Raw genomic sequence first — 26,510 nt, 5'->3', positions numbered from 1 at the left:
TATAGGGAAATTTTCTCAGCTTAAATATACTTCTGTGTGTGTGAGAAAGACACAGAGAGACAGAGAGACAAGGAGAGAAGAAAGAAGGAGGAGGATAAGGAAGAGGAGATGTGGAATATTATGAAGAAGGGGAAAAGAGGGGAAGAACTCCAGCAGCAAGGCTCTGGGACAGAGCCTCCTGAACCATCTGGGATGTGGTGTCGTCTGAAAGAAGCAATCTACAAGATTCTACGGCTGCCCTCTGGAGCCCAAGTGGGAAAGGAGAAGAAGCACACACAGATGTTGCTGTACCCTGCGGCAGATGGGGTAAGTGAACCATGTGCTGAAGGGTTCAAACAGCTGGCAGATGTTCTTGTCCTGCCAGGAAGCTGCAAGGCTTATTTATGGGGCTTTGGAGACAGGCATGAGGAATAAAGTAAGAGAAAGACTGCTGTTCCTGCCTCAAGAATACTTCAGGTAACCCCAAATGATTACCGTTCTCCCCTCCTGCCTTTCCCCTTCCCAGTCACTTCAGAATACAGAACATAGAAAATTCTTGCTTCTGTGGGCTGCACAGGCCAGAGGCAAGGAGGCCATGGAAGGTCTTGTTCTCACAGGTGTCATTGGACTTTAAAAATATGTCCTCTCCCAACTGTTTGCAAAGTATTTTATTGACACGGTTCTGGTAAGAGTGGTTATGTCGCCCCTGAGGAATGGCTTTGCCTGTAGCCTCGGGAATGAAGGGCAGAGGTCAATGTCCCTCTCTTGTACTACACAGAAGAAATGAAAGATAAGAGCTAAAGCACTGAAGCTGAGGGAAGGGAGAAGGGAAGGGGAGATGAGTGAAGAAAGAGCTGACTTGTAGGTCCCTGTGGTGGGATGGCATGGCAAAGACAGGGCAAACTGTGGTGTCCAGAAGGTCCCTTCACACACCTGAGATCACTCAATGAAAAGCTGAGAAAGTGCCTTACGTGGGCTCAAGGATCACTTACTTTCCTGGGCCAGGCCCACTTGTTTGTTAAAGGCTAATGAGGAAAAAATGAGAAATGAACAAGGAAAGAAATACTTTGATCAGGTAGCACTGAATGGTGTCACATCAAACGAGAAGGTTGGGTAAGTGGCCCCCTCTGTCTGCCTTGGGAGGGCAGCCAGGCAGAGCCACCCGGGGGAGGACTGGGCACACCCACTTCCCTTTGCTTGTACCTCTTCTTTGTTGTCCCCAACATGGAGGAGGAGGCACTTATGCCCATGGGGCCTGAGGGAGTGGGGGGCTTGTGCAAGGCCAGGCTGCAGCTGGAGGGACTGAGCACGCATGTCCCCACTTACCTATGCAGTGCCAGGCATCTGTGAGGGGGTCTGCTTGTGAGCGCATGTGCGAATGGTTCTTAATGGGCTGGTTTCTCAACGACACTTTTGCTTTTCTCCATCCTGCTGGAGTTGATTGCCTAACTCCTTCTATTTTTTTGAGGAAGATTAACCCTAAGCTAACATCTGCCACCAATCCTCCTCTTTTTTCTGAGGAAGATGGGCTCTGAGCTAACGTCTGTGCCCATCTTCCTCTATTTTATATATGTGATGCCTGTCACAGCATGGCTTGATAAGCGGTGCATAGGTCTGCGCCCAGCATCCAAACCAGCAAACCCTGGGCCACTGAAGTGGAGCATACTAACTCAACCGCTGTGCCACTGGGCCAGCCCACCTAACTCCTTCTTGATCAAGCTGTGGGATCAACCAAGGCATCGGGCACAAGGTTCTTCCAAGAGACACCATCACTGTCACTCTTCCTCTCCTCCCCACCGTACCCCCACCTCACCCCGACCATGGACTTCATTGGCCAGTGACTATCTTGAGTTCTGAGCTAACCTGAGGGCCACTCAGGTCGCCTCTGCCAACTTTCTCATGCCCATGAGCATCCCCACTGGAGAGCTAGGGCCCTTCAGGGATGAAATGTATAGGTGAAAACCCAATTTCAGTTACCTGCTCTGCCACGATGTTAGCTGATGATTCCTGACTTGCCTACCTACCATGGTTGTGACAATACAATAGCACAACATACAAGGGTCACTGAAACATCACTGACGTAAGGAGTTGTTATCGCAATGTCTTTGCCTTCCCCTAGTTCCCCTCTCTTACGCTCTCGTTCCCTCTGCTTTTCCTCATACCTCTCTGGGCACTGCCTTCTAATTCAGAGGAAGAAGGTAAGAGAGAGGGACAGATATACTAAAGACTGTGGTTCCATGAAGGCGACTTCTGACCCAGTCCTTAGAGATGCTCTCCTGCCCCTGGGTCATAGAGTACAACCCCAAAATGGATGGCTAGTCTCTTCTCCCAGGGACTCTGAGACCCCAACCCTGCCTCTCCCCACATAAACCAGGTCTAGAGAGGAGAGCTGCAAATTGGTCTTCCTTTTCCCAGGCAGAAGTCTTTGCCTCTTCGTCTTCTCTATCCCTCCATGGATAAACCTGGTGGGCAAATGGGAGACAGCTCTTAGACACTGTGGCCTCTAGCCTACACCCTCTAAACCTTAAGTCAGTGATAACTCCCTCCTCCTGGGTCCCAGGTCAGCCAGGAGCCAGGCTCAGAACAGGAGGGGGGATGGAGGGAGTGGCTGCAGCCACAGGTGCCTTTGCTACCTAGACACACCACACCCTCCCCTTCATCCCAGCGGCCGCTCACTTCCCACCTTCTGCAGGCCAATTAATCTTTCAAGAGCAGAAGTTATTTTCTCTGTGTGTGGGCTGGGGATTGACAAACACCCTCCTCCCTCCCAGGACATACACCATAAGCACACACACATACACAGTTCCCCGCCACCTTCCCTTGTTCCCTGTCACCTTGCACATTGGCCCACCTTTGCCTTTGAGGGCTAGGAAAGGAAATACATTTGCAATTGCTTGCAAATAGCTTGCAATTGCCTTGGCACAGATCATGGTCCATAAAACACAGTTCAACATCCACTTGATGCCAAGTGCCCGATGAGGAGGAGAAGATGATGATGTGATTTAGCCTCTTCCTCTAAGGTTCTGCAAGTAGGAGAGATGAGCATATAAAGGGACAATGCTAATGCAGTACTATTCTTTACATAAAGGGCATGAAGAAAGGGAGCTGGGAGCACAAAGGAGACTGGGACTAGCCCTGGCAGGGGGAGGATGGGTGCAGAGAAAAGAAAAGGGAGAATATGACATTTGAGTTGAGCTGCAAGGAATGAGCTGGAGTTTATAAACCAGATAATTAATGTAAAGCATCTCCTTGAACAGGGGCAGGACTGATGTGGTTACAGAGTCTGGTATAGGGGAAATGCCATACACCTGATTTCTTCCCTACTCAGTTCAACAATGAACAAGGAGTTAGATTTAAACAGTTTCTTTGGGAGGGATAGGGGGTGAGGTCCATGGGATGAATAACACAGAAACCCACCTTGTGCAAGTGGTAACAGTCTGAAGTTGCATCTGCTCTAGTCTCATGGCGGGGTTTGGCCCATGGGAGAGTAAGTTGCTCCCTGAAAAGTCTCTAAGACACAAAAAAAAGCAGCAGAAAAGTGAATGACAGACTAGAAACAAAGGCTATCACTGTGCATTTGCTGTGAGCCACGTGCCTCTGAGCCTGTAGCATCCAACTCTCACAATGAACCTGCTGCACCTTAGCTGTTGTTAGTCTCCTTTTACAACTGGGAACTAAAGCCCAGAGAGGGTGAGGGCCTTGCGCAAGCTCAAGTGACTACGACTGTGCTCATTTTGTAGACGGAAAAACTGAGGCTCAGAGAGGTGGACTAATTTGGCCAACATTACTCAACCAGTAATTAGCAGAGTGTGACTTTGAATCCAAATTTATCTGGCCCTAAGGTCTGTGCTCCTTCCACTACAAGATTCAGGATCCCTGAGACAAGGCAGCTCTAAGGTCTCTACCAGAAAGTTATTTCCTGGATGCGCTCAATTTCAAATACTCCCATCCAAGCAAAGATGAGAAAGCAATGAGTTGCCTTCATATGATACGGTACAGCATATAAAGTCTCTTCATTGCCATTATCTTCTTTAATAAAAACAACAACCCTGTAGAATAATAGGGAAGAATTCTTATCCTCATTTTACAGACAAGGAAGCTGATTCTCAGAGAGATTGTATGACTGAGGTCACAGACCAGTGCAGAGCAGGACAGTAACTGGGGCTCCTGGGCTCCTGGAGAGACCTGTCCTCACAACGACTCCCTTACCTACCTGTATGGACAGATGGAAAAATCCAGACCTGAGTGGATAGGGTCTACCCTCTATACCAAGGGTGCAGCAAGGGCCAACACAGTGGAGGGTCTCAGAGACAACTCAGTACAATGCTAGCTCACAGGCACTTGCATAACTCAGAGTAAATGTCTTAGGACATCCATCAGCCACCCTCGACGATGGGCACACAACCTCAGCCACAGAATCACCCACTGACACCTTCAATGTAGATTCCAACAGGCAGCCCTGGGCTCTGAGGTCTCCTGCACTCTGGTCTGTTCACAAGTATTTTAGGCCCAGCCCTTGATTACATAATGGTTTCTGGACTTCCCTGTAGCTAGGGGACACATCAAAGTCAGCTCTTGGAGTTGGGAACTTCAGCAAGGCCAGGAGAAGGAGGAGGGCTCAGGGAGGGGAGCCAGTGACCTGAGAAGTGCCCCCAGGGCACGGCATGTGGATGATGTGCCATTCCTCAGAGCCTGCGAACAGATCCCTATCAAGAGATCACTGTAGACTCCACAAATGCCCTCATGCATGTATCAGTGCTTACGTGTCGACACAAACCCCACAGCCACACTCCCACACGCACAGGGCCACCACCATGTCCGGGAAGCCTGTGGCTGGGGGCAGGAGAGGAGGGCGAGGTGCAGAATAGCTACCATCTTTTTCTTTCTTTCCTAGCTACTGTTATTGTAGTGGCTGACTAGACACTTCAGGCTCCTGGTGCTTAGGTAGGTCCAGAATTGCCCAACAGCCTTCTGGAGAACGTACTGCTTGGCTTGGGTTCCTTCCTGTATCCAGCTGGGACATCACCTCTTAGCCCCCTGGCTTCAGTCTCCCCACCCTCCTCTCAGTCTGCCACGGTGCCCTGCTCTGGTATCTGCCACAGTCTGCCCAGCCCCTCATGCCCTAGCTTGGCGCTGCCTCACAGTCCAGGGGGAGGCCCTCCCTCCCCTCCCTGCTGCTGCTCCATCAAGGTGAACTTATAGGCCCAGCTGCAGGAAGAGGAGGCCCAGAGCTTCCTCCCAGGCCTGCCTCTTAGTGTGCAGTCTCTTGGACCCCAGCGCATTTCCTTCTCTGTTCTGCTCCTTGATCCCTATACCTGACTCTCAGCCCCAGGCCTTGAGGAGGAAGTGCGCTTGCCTGTTCCTGCTGTTCCCTCCCATGGCTGGCACAGCGCTGTGCACATTCAAAAACTGCCCCTACTTTCAGAATGAGTCTGGAATTTTGCTTGGTTTTTATGACAGAGGTGCTGGGGTGTTTGAGTGAATGCTTGTGCTAAATAAATAGAATTTGAAAGAGTTCTTATCACAGCCCCGCTGCCCTTTCACTAAGTTTGCTGGGGTGGGGAGAGAAAACACATAAGAAGTGCAAATGGGGACAAACTGGAGGAAGATTACTGATAAAATGCTGCACTGCAGGGCTGCTGCTGGAAAAGGCTGTGGTTTCCAGTTTGAACACATGCTTTTGGAAAAGCGTCTTGCCTTTCTTTGGGGTTTTTGATAGCAATGATCTGATTTGGGATAATGGGTGGATCCCGTCTCCTGAGTCCCAAGCCAAGACTGTTTACTCTGGGCTTAGTGGCCCAGTGGCTTCCTTCTCACCTGCCCTGAGCCCAGTGTCTGGACACTGCCAGGAGTGGAATGAAGTGGAGTGGAGAGTTAACCCGCTCCTGCCTTGTCAGAATGACCACACACCTGGTCCCCAGCCCTGTCTCAGGCTGTCTCCCTGAGCTCTGGGAATCTCCCTGGTGAGGGAGCTTCTCCCTCTCCTCACCCAGAATGACCGGGGTCACGGGATCTTGCCATTTATCAGGCTAGAGGATGATCAGAAGCCATGTGTCCCCATGTTCTGCCGGCCTACCTTCTCTCTCTCCCCCTGCCACTTGGAGCCTCTGCCCCTGTGTTTCAGAGACAAAGAGAGACAGATTTAGCCCGAGAAATAAGAGCCCTTTCTGAAATGAGGCTGCTTTTGAGCTCTACCTTTTCTGCATGTAGAAGTTGAGGGGGGCTACCTGGGGGAGTGGACAATGTTGAAAGGAACAGTGAATCTTAAGAACCTAAGAATCCTTATTTTTGCAGACCAGGAAACTGAAAAAGGTAAGTGACTTGGCCAAGGTCCCACAGTGATTTCTGGTCAAACTGGGGTTGGAATGCAGCTGTCCTGATTACATATCAGTTGTTCTCTGTTTTGCCTCTTCCAGAAGCCAGCCTCATGGCACATTTGGCATATTGGGAAAGCTATTTGGGGGCTGCACACATTTCACCAGCTTCACTCCTGGTTGATTTCAGAGCCTGAACGAAATGACACTAGGGCCAGGTAAGGTGGGATGAAAGAGGATAGGGGGAGATGGCAGAACAGAGGGGTTGGCTTTGGAAGGGAGAAACACTCAGGGTCTCAAGAGGAAGAGAGAAAAAAAGGAGAAAGGAAAAAGAGGCTTGGGGAAGCCTGGCCAGCTGGAAGGCTGTGGACTATGACACCATCCTGCACACTGCCCTATCTCCAGAGGGGCCACTCTGGGGCCATGAATCATGACTCCAGCCTGCAGAGGGCTCAAGAGAGAGGGTGAGGTCAGAGCTCTTGATGAGGCTCCTTCTAAAGCTTCAGGCCTCCTCTCACAAACCAGGAGACCCAGCACCCCCACTTCTCCCCCAAGCAGCACTCAGTGACCTTTGAGATGGGGGACCTAGGAAACAAGAAGCTCAAAATCATTGAGAGGCAAAAGGGGCCACAAACCTAGCAAGGCTGGATCAGACGATCTCCCATGCAGAGGTGGGGAAGGAGGGGAACTGGCCGAGAGTGGAGGGAAATGGACAAGGGAAGGGGAAGATGCTTACATCCATATGCCCATCTATGCCCTTTGGGCACATTCTGCAAAGGGGTAGGGGTCCAGGGGGACCAATGCCTATGAATTTAAAAATCTACAGACTTAGAAGGACACCAGACACATACGCACACACACACAACTGTTCTAAAACATTGCTACAACATATTGATTCATTTGACATAAAATATACCCTACATAAATATATGTCAAATACAGTGCACATCCATATCTGAGAAGGTGGAACTAGCCACACAGTGAGGTTTGTCACGGCCTCTTCCCTCTCCCCTAAGCCCTGTTTCCACCACCAACTGAGCTCTCCAACCACCTTCTTTGCCTGCCCCAGATCTTTCCAAGAAAGCACACAGAGTCTGAAGCTCCTTTCCAATGTCACCATGGCGTGAGGGCTTAGGTGGCTTGAGGATGGAGAGGTTGCAGGAGAGGAGGGCAAAGGGATGGAGCTACAATAAATAACTGGGATGAGAACAACTGGGATGGGACTGGGGACAAAGATCACATTTTAGGGAAAAGTACATGATGGTTCTGCATGAATTTAGACCTTTTGACCTGTGAAAGCTAAAGTGCCTTTATCTTTCCTTCGGTATACGTGGAACCACATGACATATTTCTTCAGGATCACAGAAGGTTTGAGTTGAAAAGGACTTTAGAGGGCTTCTTGCACAAACTGCCACCTAGGTAGCCACAGATCCAGCACTAGAGCCCAGCTCACCTGGCTCCCAGGCAGACATTTTAGCAGTACACCAACCTGCTTGACCCCTGGGCGGTACTTATGACACGTGTGTATGTGTGTGTGTTTACCTGCTGATCAGTCATCTACTCCTTGAACGGCCTCACGGGCGGGCAAACAAGGGCTTGTGAACTCAGTGACTGGAACAAACTCCAAGCTGAGGGAGCGGCGATTTAGACCTTGTTGCCCTGTGCTGGCTCCATCCTTCCAGCCCCTTGGCCTGCCTAGTCAACCCTGCTCATGACAACAGAGCTAAAGAGATACCCTCTAAGAGGGCGTAGGGAGCAGGGATGGGGTGACGCACTTAGCAACAAGGAAAAAAACAAAGGGGTAGAGAGCAAGAGAAAGAAGAAAAAGAAAGCTAGGGTTCACAAAGAAACCACAGAGTCGTGGTCAGATACACACACACCCCATATCATACACCACAACCACACACACAGGATACACCACACACCATATCCCCCATATACCACACACACACGCCTCACATACACACATGCACACAAGCCCCATACACACCGGCATAGAGACTAAGACCAAGGGAGCAGATACAACTTCAGAGAGACAGAGCCAGGGAGGGAGGAGAAACGGAAATAGAAAGACAGAGAGTAAACAAAAGAGGTACAAAACCAGAAGAAAAATACTTATACATAATTTTTTGCCTTAAAGCAGCAGTTCTCAATGGAGAGTGATTTTACCTGTCAGGGGACAACAGGTAATGTCAAAAGACATTTTTGGTTGTCACAACTGAGCAAAGGGGGAACACTACTGTCACCCAGTGAGGGGTGGCTAACCATCTGACAATGCGGAGGACAGCCCCACACTGAAGAATTATTTGTTTCAAAATATCAATGGTGCCCAGGTTGAGAAACTGTGCCCGAAATGCAGAAATCAGCATCAAGCAGCTCCCCCACCCCCAATCAGGGCTGGGCCCCAGTCCTACACATACTGACACATGCACACACACATCACCTCCCTGACCACCTCCAACCCCTGCCAATGTGGCCCCCAGAGGAGGCCAGTCATACTCGTGTTGACAAACTAGTGGTCCTGGCCCCACCGTTGAATTCTGAGAACCTAACTTTTGCTTGGAGTTCGAGCTCAGCCTGAGGCAGGAAGAACTGGCTAGACGCCTTCTGCGCATTCTCGGCCTGTTCCAGACGCAGTCCAGCTTGATCCTCTAGTCCTTCCTTCCCCATGGGCTCTGACCCCTTCAGTCCTCCCAAGGGTATATCAGAGACTGACCACCATGAGGTGAGGGGCAGACTGGACGTCAGCCATTCCAAGTCCATACACTTGTCATTACAGATGGGACCATTGGGAGGGACAATGACTTGCCTAGAGTCATAAAAGTCTTCTTAAATTTGGATTCTGGGCAAGGGGAGAGGGTATGATGGCAAGTCTCACTACGTGAGGCTGGTAACTGTGACCATCCTCCTATGAGTTCCAATCTCCGTCTTGCTCCCTCACCCCCTTCACCTACAGCCTCCTATATTTGGACGCTCGAGTCCTGGATTCTGGGTTGCAGAACCAACCGAGTCCTTCCATCTCAGGAAGTGCTGCCCAAGCACCGAATAGCACAGGCCTTGGAGCGGGCCAGGGAGCCATGCAACACTCCTCAAGAGAGGAGGAGCACCAGGGCATCCTTCCTGTCCCCTTGGAGCCAGCAATCCTGGAGAGGTATAGGGAGTGTGGCTTTAAGATGTGAGAGAACCCATGTGGATAGTGTCACCCACCCCCTGGCCCACCTTCCCTCACGTCCAAGCACGTGATGTTGAGTTCAAGAACTGAGAGGGCACTGTCGGCAGAAGCTTGTATCCAGCACACTGCCTCCTTCCCTCCCAGCCCTCCCTGCCCATTTTGAATCTCAATTTCCCATCTGTCATGGTGACCCATGCAAAGTCAGCACTAGGTGGAAGAAGCCAAGGAAGGAAAGGAAAGTTGGGAATGACAGAGTCCTCCTGTAGCCTCCCTCCCTACGTGGCAAATACCTCATCGGCTAATCTCCTCCCCAACCAGGCACTGAAATGGGGTCTTTGCCTGGAACCCAATAGGACAGAGAAAGTGGGTGGGTCAGCAGACAGAAAAACAGTGGCTTAATGGGCACAAAGGTCCTGGGTTCAAGGTTTGGGTTCCAGAAGCTTCCCCCCACCCAGCTCGCACCCACTGACCCCTGGGTGGGTGGGGAAGGCAGCTAATTGAACTGCACTGTTTACTCAGGGTGCTATAGCCTGGCCTTGGGCCCAACAATAGGAACAGAATCGCTGCTTTCCCTTTAGGTTTGAGGGTGGGCCTCCTACACCCACCCACAGAGACACCCCACCCCTGGACCTACCTTTCCCTCTCCCCTACATACACATGCACATAGGTACACACATGCATATACCACACACACATATATCCATATGCACATGCCACACATTACGCACATGCACAAACCACACACACAAACACACAGACACTCTCCTCGCTGTGGCCTCCAGCTCTCTGAATCAGAGACAAGTAGTGGAAAACAGACTCTGAAGCTAGGGAGTGACACACACACACCTGTGACTCTAAATGCCCAGACACCCATGCCCCAGGCCATCTGGTCCCTGGCTTGCCCTGGGACTTTGCATAAGCTGGGGTCTCAGTTTCTTTCCAAGGAGAAGGTTGAACTAAAAGATGTTCATGATGGCTCCCAGTTTGCTCATGTCAGAGTTCTACGCAGTGGGACTAGGATGGGCTGTGCTTTCTGTCATCATTCTTCAATGTCTGCACAAGTGCCTTCACCTCTCTAGAACTTTCTTTGCCAGTTGGAATGAAGGGGTGTGGTAGGGCAGAAAGACGGTGGGCTGTGGCATCAGGGGAGTGGCTCTGAATCCAGTCTGTCGCTAACTGACTATATGACTTGGGGTGATTTACTTTACCACTTTGAGCTTTGGGGTTTTATTTCTTTTCCATCAGTAAAATGCGGATAATCATACCTGCCTCGAAGGTTTGTGTGAGTTACATGGGAACACTCCACCAAGGGCCCAGTAAGCAGCAGCGGGCAAGTCCATGATGCCTCCACGGGAGGATGCCAGGGAAAATATTCACAATGTTTGGGAAATATTTATACTAAAAAAAGTCTTCATTGTTTATCTGAAATTCAAACTGAACTGGGCAGATATGTTGTGTTGGGCGGGGGGGGGGAACGTCTCTCCAGATCCATAGTAGGGGGCTGTGAACTCTGTCCAGGGGGCCAAATCCTGCCCGCAGCTCCCTTTTGTGCCCTAGCCCATGAGATAAGAATGGACTTTACATCTTTAAAGGGCTGTGAAAAAAACCCCAACCAAACAAAGAAGACTATGTGTCAGATACTGTATACCTGTATGTGGCTTACAAAGCCTAAAATATTTACACTTACTATCTGGCCCTTTACAGAAAGAGTTTGCTGACCCATAGTTGGTAAGGAGACTAAGAGTTTTCAATATTCATACGCTTATTCTGGGTCAGGCAAGAGATTAAAGTGGAAGAGTCAAGAAAAGCTCAGGAGGGGGAGGCACAAAACAAGGAGGGGGAGGAAGATAGAAAGGTCCTGTGAGAACGGTGAGGGCTCACCAGCAACTTGCTCTCCGGGGTGCCCCTCAATCCCCAGTGGCCTGCTGACTCCGCCCCCTCCTCCCTCACTGCCTGGAGTCTCTCAGCCTCCTCTGACCTGTCCAGGCCTTTCTATAAAAGGTCACCGAGTGTTCCAAAGTCCAAGGGAGGACTCTCCAGGCTCTTTGAAGACCTCTCCTCTGTGGACTCGCCTGGGGGCAGGGAGAGAGACTCAGGTGGAGAAGGAGTTAGGAAAGTCCCAGATGGCAGGCTGTCTGTCTCTTTAAATCTCAGGTAATTTGGGAGGAGGGAGGGAGTGTCTGCAAGGCTCGCCCTCACTCCCAGGAGGAGCTCCTGACAGAGGAGCCTGGCGGAGGGAGTCCCACTTCTGCCAAGCACAACAAACTTGGAGCTCTCCCCAGTCTGGCTGGTGTGCCTCAGGGAGACTCCTGCCAGGACCAGGGAGGTAGGAGACGGAGGGACCTCTACTGGGAGAGGGCAGGCCAGCTCCGGAGGGGGGCCCATGTGGCCCCAAGGCTGAGTCCTGTCAGGGTCTGGGCTTGGCCTCAGCCCTCCAAGGAGCCGGCCCTACACTCCATGGGTTTGCCGTTCCCCAAGGAAAAGGGGCTCATTCTCTGCCTGTGGAGAAAGTTCTGTAGATGGTTCCAGAGACAGGAGTCCTGGGCTCAGAGCCAAGATGAGCAGTACCTGCTGCAGCAGAAGAGGTAAGCCTCAATCTGCTCCTCACCCCTCCTCTCCCTCTGCCTCCCTCTTTCCCCCTCTCCATCTTTTGGCACCTTTGTCTGGACAGACTGCCCTTCCAATCCTGGCTCCTCTGGAGCATTTTGTCTCAAGAGTCTTGGTCTGTGGGGCTAGCACCCCAGAATGCCAGGTGGAAGCTGTGGGGGCTGGCATGGACACAGGTGTTCACCATCTTTAAGATCCAATTAAATTATGCAAACCTCTTCTGAGTACTTCCCTAAAGGCCAAGCACCTTTCTGGGCCTTGACAGGATTGTGGTATCATTGAACCTCTACCACAGAGGTGCTGGCGGGTCGAGACAATGCCTTATATATCTCTACTCCCTGCCCCTGGAACAATCTCTCTGGCAGAAATACATAGCACATGTATGTATGTATGTGGGAATGAATGAATGAATGATTGAATGAACAGAGCAGAGGGGAACTGTAGACACTGGTAACCAGCACAAAATAAGACAAACTGTGGTAATGGTCAGCATTCCTCTGCATTTATCGCATCAGCCATTGACTAAGGCCTGAATGCCGGACACTGCAGATGGGGTGGTATGAAGATGAACAAAGCTGGGACCCCCCGGAATTTATTACTGTCTATTGTGTGGAGAGGGGCATGCGTGACTGGCCAAAATACCAGATGTGTTTATGACCAATGCTCATCCATTCTTTCATCCAGGTTGAGGAATTTAAGAGGTTCTAGAGTTGGAGCCCTAAGTAAATCTCACTGGTTGCTTCTAGCCCCCTGAAAACTTCCCTGAACTCATTTGATGTCCCCCCACCCTGCTAGTGGCTTAGAGTTGAGAGCTGGGGAGGAGGGGAGATGGCAAAGCTTGAGCCCATTCCTGTGTGTGGTTTTTTCTCCAAAGTCTCTGTGGCGGTGGCACGCTAGAAGGATGTCCTCCTATTGAGGCTTTCCCTGGCCCCTAAGAAGGCAGATAATAGGCTGTTCATAGGGGAAAGCCCAAAGGTTTTGCGTCTGAGGCTCTTCCTCTACCTCCAAGATTAGGGGCCTGCTAGAGCCGGACAAGGAGGTTAGAGGCTGCCTGGAGCCCCTGGGGTTTTTCTTCTTCTGCTCGAGGATTCTGGACTGGGGATGTGCTCATTTTTTGAGTTTTGGCTTCCTGTCTCTCTCATCAGCCACCCACCTCTCTCCTCCCCAGGCTGGGAGAGTGGGGGCTGAGTACATGTTTGGCTGATGACATCTTGAGGCAACAGAATGGCACTGTTGTTGTAGAAGAGGTCATCACTGGTTCCACTCACCCCTTCCCACTCAGGACCCTGGGGCTGGGGGAGCCAGGCACAGAGAACAGAAAGGCCTAGGGCTTGGAAGGGGTGGCGGAGGTTCCCTGTGTGACGTGAGGCAGAGACAGAGTGAAAGACAGTCTGGCTGGGAGTGGGCTGCTTCCACTTGTTTTTTCTGACCCTATTTTTCCTTAAGACCAATTGGTGCTTCTCTTCTTATACCTTGGGCTAAGAAAGCCTGATGTCACCACTTTAAGGTGTTCCCCCTACATTCCTGATATCCCCACCTGACTCTACAGTTTCTTGGCTCTCTTCTTACTAGATGCCAGGAGCCTAGAGTACTGATTCCCCTCTGAATGAGTACACCCTAGAAGGACACTGAAAGTGCTGGGAAAGGGAGTGTCCTCGGCTGTGCAGTGAACCAGGCTACGGGAAGTCTTGTGGGCAACTAGATAAATATGAGATAACCACGTAAGCGAGGACAATGTGCCAGGTGAGGAGGTGAACTGATGGACGAAAGCAGCCAACAATGTTACCGGCGCCTCTTTATCTCATATAATACCCAAACCAGCCTTGGGAGGTAGGGCCTGTTCTCCCCCTGTGAAGGAGACAGGCCCAGAATGAGCAAGTGGTGAAGTCAGGATTTGTGACAAGAGCTTAGAGGGGGACTATGAGTGGGGTTGAGAGGATTCCAGGAGGTGGAGCATGGTCCAATGAAAAGGGAAGGTTTTATGGTCTCTCAGGATGATTGAGAACCCAACGTTCCTCTCTGTCTGGTAGACTTGTCTTGGGTCTCAGTCACGCTGCCCCCTCTGCTTAAATTCACGTCATTAGGATCCAAGCTGAACTCTTACTTTTCTCCCATTTCTTCTGCATCCTCTCTCCCGGGGCCTTGAATTGTCTTATTTCCTGAGACCCAATATACTAAACATTTATTGAGCATAAAGTTCTACGCTAGGTTTGCAGAAAATTAACATGACACATTCCCTGCTCTCAAGGAGCTCACATTCTCATCAGTAACACGCACTGATATGCATCTACTTGGGTTAAAAGTGAGCTTGATGAGTGTCCTAAGAAGGATGCAAACAAGTGTTGTGGGAGCATAGAGGAAGATAGCGTAGTATCTGATTTCAGCTGGTGTGGGGTAGGCTGGGCAGCTTCCAGGGGCTGCCAACAGACCCTCAAACCTGACCATCTTGCTGGCACATCCTCCTTTCCACTAGTTGGCCGGGGAAGGAGGGAACCCTGGAGGCTCTCCTCTGTTTAGACAGATATCTGTGTAAATACATGTGAACTGACTTGTCTGTGGAAAGTAAGCTCTGGGACTCTCCATCCAGCATAGTAGGACTCCTTACCTCAGTAAATACACACGCACACATGCATACTTGCAGGCACAGGTGACGGAGTTGTGGCAGTTAGAAAGGAGGCCGGACTCCAAGTCTGGAAATAGCCACTTTCCCTGGAGCTTTGGCTTCCTCATCCCATTGCCAAGAACCTGAGCTGGAGGGAGGTGGCCAACATGTGGCCGGTGCATGCCTCTTCCCCGCACATGACTGCTCTTTCTTTCATCTATGGTCACTGCTCCGGGCTGGCCGAGAAAAATCAAGAAAAGCCGTAAAACTAGAAGAACCACATAATTTAGTGGTGAGAGCCTGAGTCTAGGTTCTTGGCCAAGCATTCTGCCTTTAACTCTGTGATATTCTGGCAATGATTTGGCTATGCTGCCTCACTTTCCTTTTCTGGAAAATGAGAGACTGATTCAGCCTGTGTTACAGGGCTGTAAGGAACAAAGGTGGCAATAGTGAGGTGCTGCTTTGGACGCTGAAAAGCGCATTTAACAAATGGGACTATTGTGATGAAAAGTGTTAGAGGGGTTGTGCGCTTGCTCCTATCAGAACTGTATCCACCCTGGAAACCCGTACTCTGAGCTACATATTGCGTGCGCCCTCCTTCCCAGTTGGCATACTCATCTGAGACGTGCTTGTGGGACCCGTGCGTGTGGATACAGTCCTCTGCACCTCCTGTAACCCCTCTTCAACCCTGGTTAACACAGATAACAGGGACAGAGAAATGGCCAGTGGGAAACTAGTTGAACTCTGCCTCTGACTTGTTTGGACAAGTCGCTTCAGGACTCCAGGCCACTTTCTTCATCTGTTACAGTGAACAGACTAGATGAATTTTCTAGAGACTTTCTTGCTCTAAAATTCTGATTTGAATTTTCCTGCAGGCACTCTTGGTCCTGTCTTGTTTCCCCAGCAACTAAATACAAAACTTCACTTGTGCACACTGCACACATAAGTGTGTGCACACAGAGTCCTATACACATCTGCAAGAATGGAGGAGGGGAGGACAGGGTGGCGGGAACAGAGAGAGGGATATGGGAGATCCCCACTTGATAGCCCAGAGGGAACCCTGAGGGGTAAACCAAGTATGTGTTTATTCTGCAAAATATGTGCTAGGGTTTAGGCCAGGAATCCTAGAGTGGGTTTTCCACCAGTCTAATATTGAACCAGACCGTTCAATTTTATAATTAATTGTCCATCAAAACAAAACATTCTAAATCCTGAAAACACCTTTCATATTGTTATAATTTCAGATTTGCTCTATAATTTCTTTTGTCTACTTAATCACTGGGTGCTTAAAAGGCTTCACCTTTTTACCTCTCTTTTAGTTAAGTACCTAATTGTAAGAAAACATGTATAGTGGATTTCTCATTCTTTTTAATGTGAAGAAATCCATTTTTAAAAAATGGATTATCAGGGCTGGCCGTGTGGCTGAGTGGTTAAGTTCGTGTGCTCCTCTTTGGTGGCCCAGGGTTTCATCTGTTTGGATCCTAGGCGCGGACCTAGCACCGCTCATCAAGCCATGCTGAGGCGGCGTCCCACATAGCAGACTAGAAGGACTTACAACTAGAATATGCAACTATGTACTGGGAGCCTTTGGGAAGAAGAAGAAAAAGAAAAAAAAGATTGGCAACAGATGTTAGCTCAGGGCCAATCTTTTTTTTAAAAAAAAGGATTATGAATAATTGTACTTCTAAGTCAGAATTCGTCTACCTTGGCACTACGGACACATTGGGCAAGAAAATTCTTTGTTACAGGACGCTGCCCTGTATAAGATGCTTAATGGCATCCTTGCCTTCTACCCACTAGATGCCAGTAGCACCTCCTCCCCCAGTCATGACAACCAAAAATGTCTCCAGATATCGCCAAATTCCTTGGGGAGGGGGCAAGTGCTCACTCCTGGTGGAGAACCACTGCTCCAAAGCACTGTAAATAAGAGTTTCTGGTAGTAATGTGAACTATTCTATCAAATAAAGTGAAATTTTCCCCTGGAAGAGAGTGAGTATAATTTAACCATCCAAACTGGAAGATATTTTATCAGGATCTCCCCCTCTTCCTGCACTAAGGAGGAGTATAGCAAAGACCAGATTTAAACTTCTGTGCTGGGTTGTTGTGGAAGAAACTATTTGTGCCTCAGGCACAAGAATCTTTGGATAGGTCTGCTCTTATGCCCTTTCTATGGGGCCCAAGGGCAGTCAGGTGTTTTGAGGGGTCTGCCTTACTGCCAAGAACTGTGAGCAAGGGCTTTCTCTGCTGTCCCCTTGTGGCCCTATGATTCTATTGCAAGTGATGGCTTTGATTTATGACCTGATCCCCTCAGAACCATGCATATACTGCCTTCCTTTTTGCTGGATTCTGGAGTTTGCTACCAGAGGAGGCCACTTCTCTACAAACCTTGCTGGGTTGGGTCATAAGCTGGTTTTTGTGCAGAGTGTGGTCTGAATGGGGTTGCCAGATAAAATAGAGGATACTGAGTTAAATTTGAATTTCAAATAAACAACGAATAAGTGGTTAGTATAAGTATGTCCCAAATATTGCATGAGACATACTTATATAGTGAGCATACCTATAGTCTAGACAGAAGCTGAATTATAAGGTTGTACGCCTGAAACTTATGTTATAAATCAAAGTGACGTCAATTAACAAAAGGAAAAAAAGTGCTTTATTAAAAAAATTATTTGTTGTATATTTAAAATTCAAATCTAACTGAGCATCTTGTATTTTTATTTGGTAAATCTGGCAAGCCCAGGCTGGACAGTGGCTCCTTGTGCTTCCCAGGCCCACTGGGGCAGTCAGCAGAGGCAAGAAAAGAAACACATAGGAATGGAGGTTTGTGGAGGACATTTACGGACTTCAGAGATGTGTAGGGACCAAAAGGAATATCTTTGAGCCTGCCACTGACTAACCTCCCCACTTATATCTTAGGGAGCAGTGAGATATGACAAATCTGGAACTTGGGTAATGACCCCCCTTGGATCCACTAACCTGTCATACATTTAGTCAAAATGGGGCACAAAACTAGAAGCTAATTGGAGAAGAGCTGGGAAAGGATGCAAAGATAAGAAAGTTGTTGCTCTCTGTCACTAGGATAGAGTAGGGTTTTGGGCAAATGGTCAGAAAGGTGGTGGTGAAGAGGATGTAGAAAACTTGTTTGGCGGCTGCCTTTGTGTACCAAGCATACTATTTTTTACGTAGATGATATATTTGCCTAAGGTTGGCTTAGGAAGTGGCCAGTGGGGATAATAAGTAAAGCCAAACGACCTTCTGGCTCTGCTATAGATTTATCTGTTCCACAGATAGTGGTGGGTGTTTACCAGAGGCTGGGCACATCCCTAGGCATCCGGAGCAAAGTCTATACAATGAAGGGTGGGTGGGGAGCTGGATTCCAGTGGAAGGAGAGTTTTTGCCGTGCAGGCATCAGGAGAGTGGTGTGCTGTGGGGAGGTGAGGCGGAAATGCTGGGTGTGAGGAGTGAGTGGGAGGAGGAGAGCATGGAAAAGTAGTTGCACAAAGACTGTAAAGGACCTCTGGGTTCCCTCTCCTTGAGCATTTCAGGACCCATCAGACTTTTGTAAGCTGTGATTACACTTGCCATCTAGAAAGAGCATCTTGGCAGCATCAAGAAGGATGGATTCGGGTGTCAGGAAACTAATTAGGAGGATATTTTGCTAATCTTGGGCTGGAGAGTGAGGACATGAATTAATGAGAGTCAGTAGGGACGAGGAGGTGGGGACTGAATGGAGAGAGAATTTTAGATGTTGAACTGGCAGGGCCTGGTGGTTGCCTAGGTGGCATAGGAGGGGCTGGAGCCAACTCTTATGGAGATGTGCGTCTCCTGCTCATTCCTCCTCTCCTGATCTGCCCCCTACCCCGACTCTTGGAGTTGATTTCCTGCCACTGCCAGTGTTTCATTGTGTGAGCTTCTGTCTGTGTCTTTTTATATGCCACATATTTGGCCATCTATGTGTTACCTCATTTGCTTCCATTGAAAAGCCAAATGGCTCTAGGCCAAGAGAGAAAATTCAGTAAAAGGGGCCCATGTATCTTAGTTGGAGTAAGTTTTGACTTAAAAAACGTTTTTAGTTCATTGTAGGAATAAAACTCAAGAGAGGATTTGGAGACCAAATCATCAGAGAAGATGAACTTTTCCTGAGACAAGTGAGCAGCAGATAGGAAGTAGGAAGAGACAATAATCTGACTTAAGAGCCAGAAGAAAAAAGAATCCACTGTTGCTTTTTGATTGAGCCCTGAAGATGCTGTTGTAGAGAGGAGAGTGCCAGGATCAAGGGGCTTTGCTGAAAAGGTCTAGAAAGAAGGGCATCGTGCAACAGGAGAAAATCTGCTAGCCTCTACATGTTGACTTCCTCCACAAATATGAAGCAGGAATTCCCTGTATCCCTAGTCCACGAAAACAAGGCTTATCTTGAAGGGTAATCTCAGGGCACTTAGTGAAGCTAAAACAGGGTTACTCCAGAAGTCAATGGGTCAGGTCAACAAGTGTTTAAGTAAAACTCCTCTCCTCCATACCTAATATGCACAGATAACACATTCACAACATTCTGGCCCCAGCACCCAGGGGATAGGAACTGAATCACTGAGGCTCCCCCATTCAAGCCAAAAGGGGAAAAGTTGGTTTGGGTTAACTAACTGATCATGCAAAAAGAGATAAGGCAACCCCTTGTACCCTAATAGCCTCACTTCTCTGGATCAGGGACCTTGGGGTTCATTACCACTGAGGTACACACATTTGTGTAAGATGGACCAAAGTCATTGCTGCTTGCTCCACAGTTGGGCATACTCACTATTGCCACCTTTCTGATCCCATTCCCTTGTAGGATCTGGGAGTACCCTCTCCTTCTAGCTGCCAAAGAGAATGATGTAAAGGCTCTCAACAAGCTGCTCAAGAATGGGGCCTGTGAGGTGCTCCAGAGAGGTAAGGAGCAGAGCCCTCAGCATGGCTCTCCTCCTGGATCAACCCAGTATAGCCCAGGACCTTCTGCTGTGGGCCCCTGAATCTCTATTGTCCCCATTGCCCTGCCCAATAGAAACCATATGACTCTCCTTTCTGTCAATGCCAGGAGCCATGGGGGAGACAGCACTGCACATAGCTGCTCTCTCTGACAACTTGGAGGCGGCCTTGGTGCTGATGGAGGCTGCCCCGGAACTTGTCTTTGAGCCCATGACATCTGAGCTCTTTGAGGGTGAGGAGGCAAGGGACCCAGGATGGAGGGAAGGGGTGATCTGTTGGATATTTCAGGTCAGTCTCTGTGGTGGATTATTTGGGGACACCAAGGAGGGGATCTGAGCCCCCTACTCCTTATTCCCCCCTGCAACTCCCTTCTTCCTTATCGTCCTCACTGCACAACATCAGAGCACCCAACCTCTGAAATGGGAAGACCTAGAGAGTGGGAAGAGATGAGCAGCAGCTGGACCCCCTGGGAACCCTGCCAACCCCAGGGCTCCCCATCCTCCCCCACCCCAGGGCTCTCCATCCTCCTCCAACCCCAGCCTGCTCTGGTGAAGAGGACCAGGTATAGATATGGGAAGGACCCCCTGCAGCATCCCGAGGACAGACCCCCTGACTGAGGACTCTTTCTGGGCCAGGTCAAACTGCATTGCATGTAGCCATTATGAATCAGAATGTGAACTTGGTGAGAGCCCTGCTTGCCCACGGGGCCAGTGTTTCTGCCAGAGCTACAGGCACAGCTTTCCACCGCAGCCCCCATAACCGTATCTACTTTGGTGAGAGCCATGGCCACGGCTGGCATGAAGGGGAGGTGGAGAGGTGGGCAGGAGTAGGGGGGGTGGGCTGAGGAGGGTTCCACCCTGGGGAAGCTGGGAGTGGTCAGCCCATTCCCTCCACTGCCCTTTGCACCATCCCTTCCTCTGGTTCTGCTGACAAATCTCCCCAAGCCCAGAGGTGAGATGAGGGGAAGGAGGCAGTCACTTGGGGAGACTGCCCATCCCATCAGACACTCCTGCCATGGAGCCCTCTGTGTCCCCAGGGGAGCACCCTTTGTCCTTTGCTGCCTGTGTGGGCAGTGAAGAGATTGTGAGGCTGCTTATTGAGCACGGAGCTGACATCCGGGCCCAGGACTCCCTAGGTAAGAGCTGGGGAGGACAGCTGGGGAGCTAGGGGTGTGAGGGGAGGGGCTGGGAGAGCCCTCAGGCCTACCCTGAGGGTGGGCACAGGGAACATCATGGACTTTGCTCCAGTGGTCATGTGACACCAGTGTCCTCCCCCAGGAAACACAGTGTTGCACATCCTCATCCTCCAGCCCAACAAAACCTTTGCCTGCCAGATGTACAACCTGCTGCTGTCCTATGATGGGCGCGGGAACCACCTGCAGTCCCTGGACCTTGTGCCCAATCTCCAAGGTCTCACCCCCTTCAAGCTGGCCGGAGTGGAGGGCAACACTGTGGTGAGGGACACTCCCCAACCCCACATGTCTTTCTAAAGAACTTCATCCTTCACTTCTGGCCCTTTGAGGAAATAGATATGAACACTCATCTCTGATGCTCAGTCCTACTTACAGCTCAGATTGGAATTTCTTTCTCAGCCCCTGTCTCTCTTGTCCCGTCCCATGTCTTGCCCACTTCCTCTCCCCTGAGGTGTTGGGTGCTTATAGAGTCTAGATGCCACCCGAGGGGGGTAGTAATGCCCATGTCCACCCCCCTTTCAGCCTACAGAGCAGCAGCCCTCCAGCCTCTCCCCTCCTCTTCCTAAGCTCTAGACGGAGTTCTAGCGGAAGGAGAGGAATGTAGGAGGTCAGCATGAAGACAGTTTCTTCTGCCCAAAAGGCTATGGTCATTGAGTGAAGAGCAACCACCCTCCTGGACAAGCTTCCCACTCACACCGTGACCATCCCCTTTGCTTGCCCCTCCTCATGCATCTCCCCCTCTCTTAGATGTTCCAGCACCTGATGCAGAAGCGGAAGCATATCCAGTGGACATGTGGGCCGCTGACCTCCACTATCTATGACATCACGGAGATTGACTCCTCGGGGGATGAGCAATCTCTGCTGGAACTTATTGTTACCACCAAGAAGCGGGAGGTATGGGGTCTTCAGGTTAGAGAGTAGCTGGGGAGAGAAGTCAGGATCTCTGAGCTGCTTGCTCTATTCTTTCTGCACAGGCTCGCCAGATCCTGGACCAGACGCCGGTGAAGGAGCTGGTGAGCCTCAAGTGGAAAAGATATGGGCAGCCATACTTCTGCATGCTGGGTGCCATTTACCTGCTGTACATGATCTGCTTCACCATGTGCTGCATCTACCGCCCCCTCAAGCCCATCACCAGTAACTGCACTGGCGCCGAGGACATCATTATCCTACAGCAGAAGCTGCTCCAGGTGATACCCTAGGAGCAGCAGAGCTTTGGAGCAGGATTTGGGTCAACTTTCTGCCCTTTCTCTTCTATCCCTTTTCTGTCCTACAACTCACATTTCTCCCCTCACTCAGGTCTCAAATATATAGGCACAAACTCAAACTACGTCCACACAGAAACACACATAGGCTCTAGGAAGAGAGCTTGAGATAACCAAATCTAACAAGTTAAAAAGAATCTGATGATGCTGGTGACCCTTACAAGGGACATTGACTTCTGGCCAGGGGCAGGCAGGGCAGATGCATGGAAGCCCTGAGTTCTCTGACCATGTTCCCCGCCCATCCCCCCAACCCCCACCTTAGGAGGCCTACTTGACCCCTAAGGATGGCATCCGACTGGTGGGGGAGCTGGTGAGTGTCGTTGGAGCTGTGATCCTTCTGCTTGCAGAGGTGAGGTATGGACAGGATCCAGGGTGAGGCTGTTTGTCTCAGGGATCCAAACCAAGCCCGTCTATAAGCGCCTATGTTTCCTCCTGGCCTCTTTCCAGATTCCAGACATCTTGAGAGTGGGGTTCACTTGCTTCTTTGGACAGACCATCCTTGGAGGACCGTTCCATGTCATCACGTGAGTCTCCTTCCTCTCATTCCCATCCCTTCCCTCCCTAGGATTCCATTTTCACTCTCTGGATTCCTGACCCCTGGAGAACTGTAACTCCAGAGGTCCCTCCCCAGTGACGTGTGTGTGACCCTGTGTACTGAACTTGCAAAGGCTGAATCTGAGTGTGTGGGTACTGTCTCAGTCACACTCTTGCTCTTGGGTCCCCAGGATAATCCCAGTCTCCCTCTCATCACCCCCCTCCCTGCTCTCTTTCCAGGATCACCTATTCCTGCATGGTGCTGGTGACCATGGTGATGCGGCTCACTAACACCGAAGGAGAGGCAGTGCCCATGTCCTTTGCCCTGGTACTGGGCTGGTGCAACGTCATGTACTTTGCCCGAGGATTCCAGATGCTGGGCCCCTTCACCATCATGATCCAGAAGGTCAGTGCCTCCCCCCATGCTTCCTAGATAAAGGTCCCAAAGCAGGACTACAAACATTTCTGTAAAGGGCCAGATAATAGATATCTCAGGTTTTGTGAGCCACATATTGTTGCATGTTCTTCTTTTTTTCTTTCTCCTTTTTCTTTTCTTAAAAATTTTTAACAATCCTTTAAAAATGTTAAAACCGTTCTTTGTTCAAGGGCCATACCAAAACAGGCCAAGTAGATTTGGCCTGCAGGTCATAGTTTGTCAACCCTGTCTTAGAGGTGTGCTCTGGACGAGTCTGGACTTCTCAGAGTTAGTCTGCTGGAGGCTGGAAGGGGTAGTTGCTCAAGCGACAGGGCTGGAGACGGTCTCCCTCCCTCCTCTCTCTAGATGATTTTTGGTGACCTGATGCGATTCTGCTGGCTGATGGCAGTGGTAATCCTGGGCTTTGCCTCAGGTAAGTCTTCTGTCCAGGATGGGGGGGCCATGGGAAGGAGAGGAGAGACATCCAGAGAGCACAGAATGCCTCTGATAAACTTGGGGAAACAAGGGAGGCAAGGCAGAGGTAAGAGGTGCTATAGTGTCTGAAGATGGGACATCCCTCACAGGTGAGGGAAAGCTGGGAGTGTTAGGAAGAGGTGTCTCTTGGGATCAGGAGGACGAGCCATATGGAAAATAAGAGAACGTAAAAAACCAAAGTATGGAGTGATGGAGGGCTGAGATGGTGATACTAGAGATGGGGGAAACAGGACTGAAATGGGCAGCAAACAGCTGGCTGTAATCCAGTCACATGCATGGTTGCCATGGTAACGCTCACCCCCTTGGGTGGGCAGCCTTCTATATCATCTTCCAGACAGAGTCCCCCAAAGAGCTGGGCCATTTCCACGATTACCCCATGGCACTGTTCAGCACCTTTGAGCTCTTCCTCACCGTCATCGATGGCCCTGCCAACTATGACGTGAATCTGCCCTTCATGTACAGCCTCACCTATGCTGCCTTCGCCATCATCGCCACGCTGCTCATGCTCAACCTCCTTATCGCCATGATGGGTGACACTCACTGGAGGGTGGCCCATGAGCGGGATGAGCTCTGGAGGGCCCAGGTGAGCCCTCTGGTGGCTGGGAGGGTTAGCGCAAGTCACTCCCTCCCTGCCAAGGAACTGGCAGAGCTCAGAGAGAAGCAGGATATTTTGACCCCAAATATGTTTGGACGGGTATTAGATAGTACACAAAGTAATGGAAAGTGTACAGAAGAATTGGATTGGCAATACAACCGAGCAATATTGGAATAGCTGAAAAAAATACTTGACAGTTTTCTCAAAAGCTAAAACCTCAGTCTTTTCCAGAATAATCAACAAGAAATAAAGTTAATAGTGGCCAAAAGGGCACTCAGTAAGTTTTGCTACTGGATAAAAACTGGTGTATCACATCTTGGAAATATTTAAGTCTGCAAAATTCGACCCAGAAAAATTGAACATGTTAAAAATGCCACAAAAACTCCCTATAATAGCAGAAGCTATCTTCAGTCAGATCATCATCATGGGGACAAAAGACCATTAAACAAATCAAATCATCATTTAAAAATACACTTACAAAATAATTTATCTCAACAAAAATAATTTCAGCAAAATGGAAATCCTGAAAATTGGATGGCATTTAACTGTGCTGTATAGAAAATGGAGTTAAAACCCTAAAGTGGCTAAATGGGGTTTGCTCAGGAAGATATTTTTCCATGCAAATGTATTGATATTAGATTTCTCAGTGGGACTTTGCATTTATAAATGAGCTTTACGTCTGTAGGGTCAAAATACCCTGTAGCCCTGAGGCCCCCTTTCTATTTGCTTTGCTCTCTTTCCTGTCACCTTGGAGTGAGGTCTCAACCTCCTGCAGGACCAGCCTGGCATTGGCATGGATGTCAGGTCACTGGCCGGAGAATTCTGGGGCTCATGTCCCGTTGACTCTCTTCCAAAGAAGTGGGTCCACAAAGCTGACACCACCATCCTCAGCTTAGGGCTGTTGTCTGTCACCTCTGGGAAACCATGAGCTCCTGAGATTCCTAGCTGTTGCTAAACTGCCGTCCCTCTGCCTGATGTTCTCTCTTGTCCTCTGCCCTTCTTCTCAGTCTGTATTTCTCAGTCTGCACCCAGCTTCTGATGTCCCCTTTTGTCCCAACATGCAGGTCGTGGCCACCACAGTGATGCTGGAGCGGAAGATGCCTCGCTGCCTGTGGCCTCGGTCCGGGATCTGCGGGCGAGAGTATGGACTGGGGGACCGCTGGTTCCTGCGGTGAGTGACAGTGTGGGGCTGGGTTCCTCTGCGCAGACACCCTCCTGCTTCCAGAGGCCCTGTGTGGGTCTGTGCACTCCTGAGGCTCTATGCCTGCAGACTGAAGTTGCTGCTAAGGGAAGGGGCTCACTGGGTGCTTGGGCCCCTGAAAGTATGCACAGAGCCGCTAGGCCAGGAGGCGCAACTTCCCGAGAGGCCTGGCTGCTGAGAGGCTGGTGTCCACTGTGTGCACACCAGCCACAGACAAGGAAAAAGGCCAATCATGGTGGGGATGGGGTATGGATAGGAGACAAACACTGGCCCGAGATCAGCACTTCTATCCCTGGCTGCCTCTCAAGCCATCCGTTCTTCACAGGGTGGAAGACAAACAGGATCTCAACCAGCAGCGACTCCGGCGCTATGCACAGATCTTCCATAACCCGGGCTCCGACGATGAGGCGGACAAGGCATCGGCGCTGGGCAAAGAATCGGCGCTGGACAAAGATGCTGAAAGACTGCAGCTGGGCCTCCCCTTCAGCCCCTACCTGTCCCTTGCTACCCCCTCGGTGTCTCGGAGTACCTCCCGTAGCAGCACCAACTGGGAGAGGCTTCGGCAGGGGACCCTAGGGAGAGAATTGAAGGGAGTGCTCAACAGGGGTTTGGAAGATGGGGAGGGCTGGGAATATCAGATCTGAGAGCTGCAGATGCCCTCATTTTCCTGGGAGCATCACAAACACGAAAACAAAACCCCAAATACTTAAAAGTCTAATCTCTCAGGTCAGAGGGGAAAGGAAAGTAGAATGCACTAGGAATGGGAATAACTGTGCCCACGTCTCCACTACTCCTTCAGCTCTGGGGCAAATGGCACTCAAGGAAGTGGCCCATGCCTCACCCCGAGCACAGGCTGAGTGCGAAAGCCAATGAGGCCCCGGCCTGTGCCCGCTCTTGGGCCTTACTGAAGTACTCTGCACTGTCGAAGCCAAGCACTTTAAGGACAGGCATCCAGTCTCCACCTCAGTGTCCGAGGGGGTGGGGAGAGCTCAGACATTTGTGGGGAGGCTTGCGGAAAGTGTGTGAGCGAGGAAAGAGGTACCACTTTGAGGGTGGGGTGAAGCTGGCTGTGTCTTGCTAACTTCTACTTTCCAATAAAGTTGTTCTCTGCTCTGCTCCTCTCGTGCATTCTGTTCTGCGGCGTGGCCATCCCGGCCCTGCCCTCTGCTTCTGCTCAAAGCCT

The 26,510-nt window shown here is 50.2% G+C and overlaps 1 protein-coding gene across 3 annotated transcripts; it reads left to right on the top strand.

Annotated features, from left to right (window-relative positions):
- Positions 1-43: 43 nt before the first annotated feature.
- Positions 44-26,443, top strand: TRPV6 (transient receptor potential cation channel subfamily V member 6). Of its 3 annotated transcripts, XM_070616634.1 has the most exons (16): positions 44-306; positions 6,396-6,511; positions 19,500-19,597; positions 19,743-19,865; positions 20,269-20,406; positions 20,670-20,768; positions 20,911-21,086; positions 21,573-21,719; positions 21,800-22,012; positions 22,350-22,436; positions 22,535-22,611; positions 22,862-23,027; positions 23,403-23,469; positions 23,846-24,114; positions 25,191-25,297; positions 25,653-26,443. In XM_070616634.1, exons 1-16 carry the CDS (start codon positions 109-111, stop codon positions 25,969-25,971), a joined length of 2,400 nt encoding a protein of 799 aa, XP_070472735.1. In that variant the 5' UTR covers positions 44-108; the 3' UTR covers positions 25,972-26,443. The 3 variants fall into 3 exon arrangements, with proteins under 3 accessions (XP_070472735.1, XP_070472737.1, XP_008536724.1); XM_070616636.1 differs by lacking the exon at positions 6,396-6,511 and having other exon boundaries at positions 50-306; XM_008538502.2 differs by lacking the exons at positions 44-306; positions 6,396-6,511 and adding an exon at positions 11,489-12,050.
- The last annotated feature ends 67 nt before the right edge of the window (positions 26,444-26,510 follow it).

This window comes from Equus przewalskii, chromosome 4 (assembly GCF_037783145.1).
Source record: "Equus przewalskii isolate Varuska chromosome 4, EquPr2, whole genome shotgun sequence".
Classification (NCBI taxonomy): domain Eukaryota; kingdom Metazoa; phylum Chordata; class Mammalia; order Perissodactyla; family Equidae; genus Equus; species Equus przewalskii.
The sequence above is the reverse complement of the archived record's forward strand: the minus strand, read 5'-3'. Positions and strand labels throughout refer to the sequence as shown.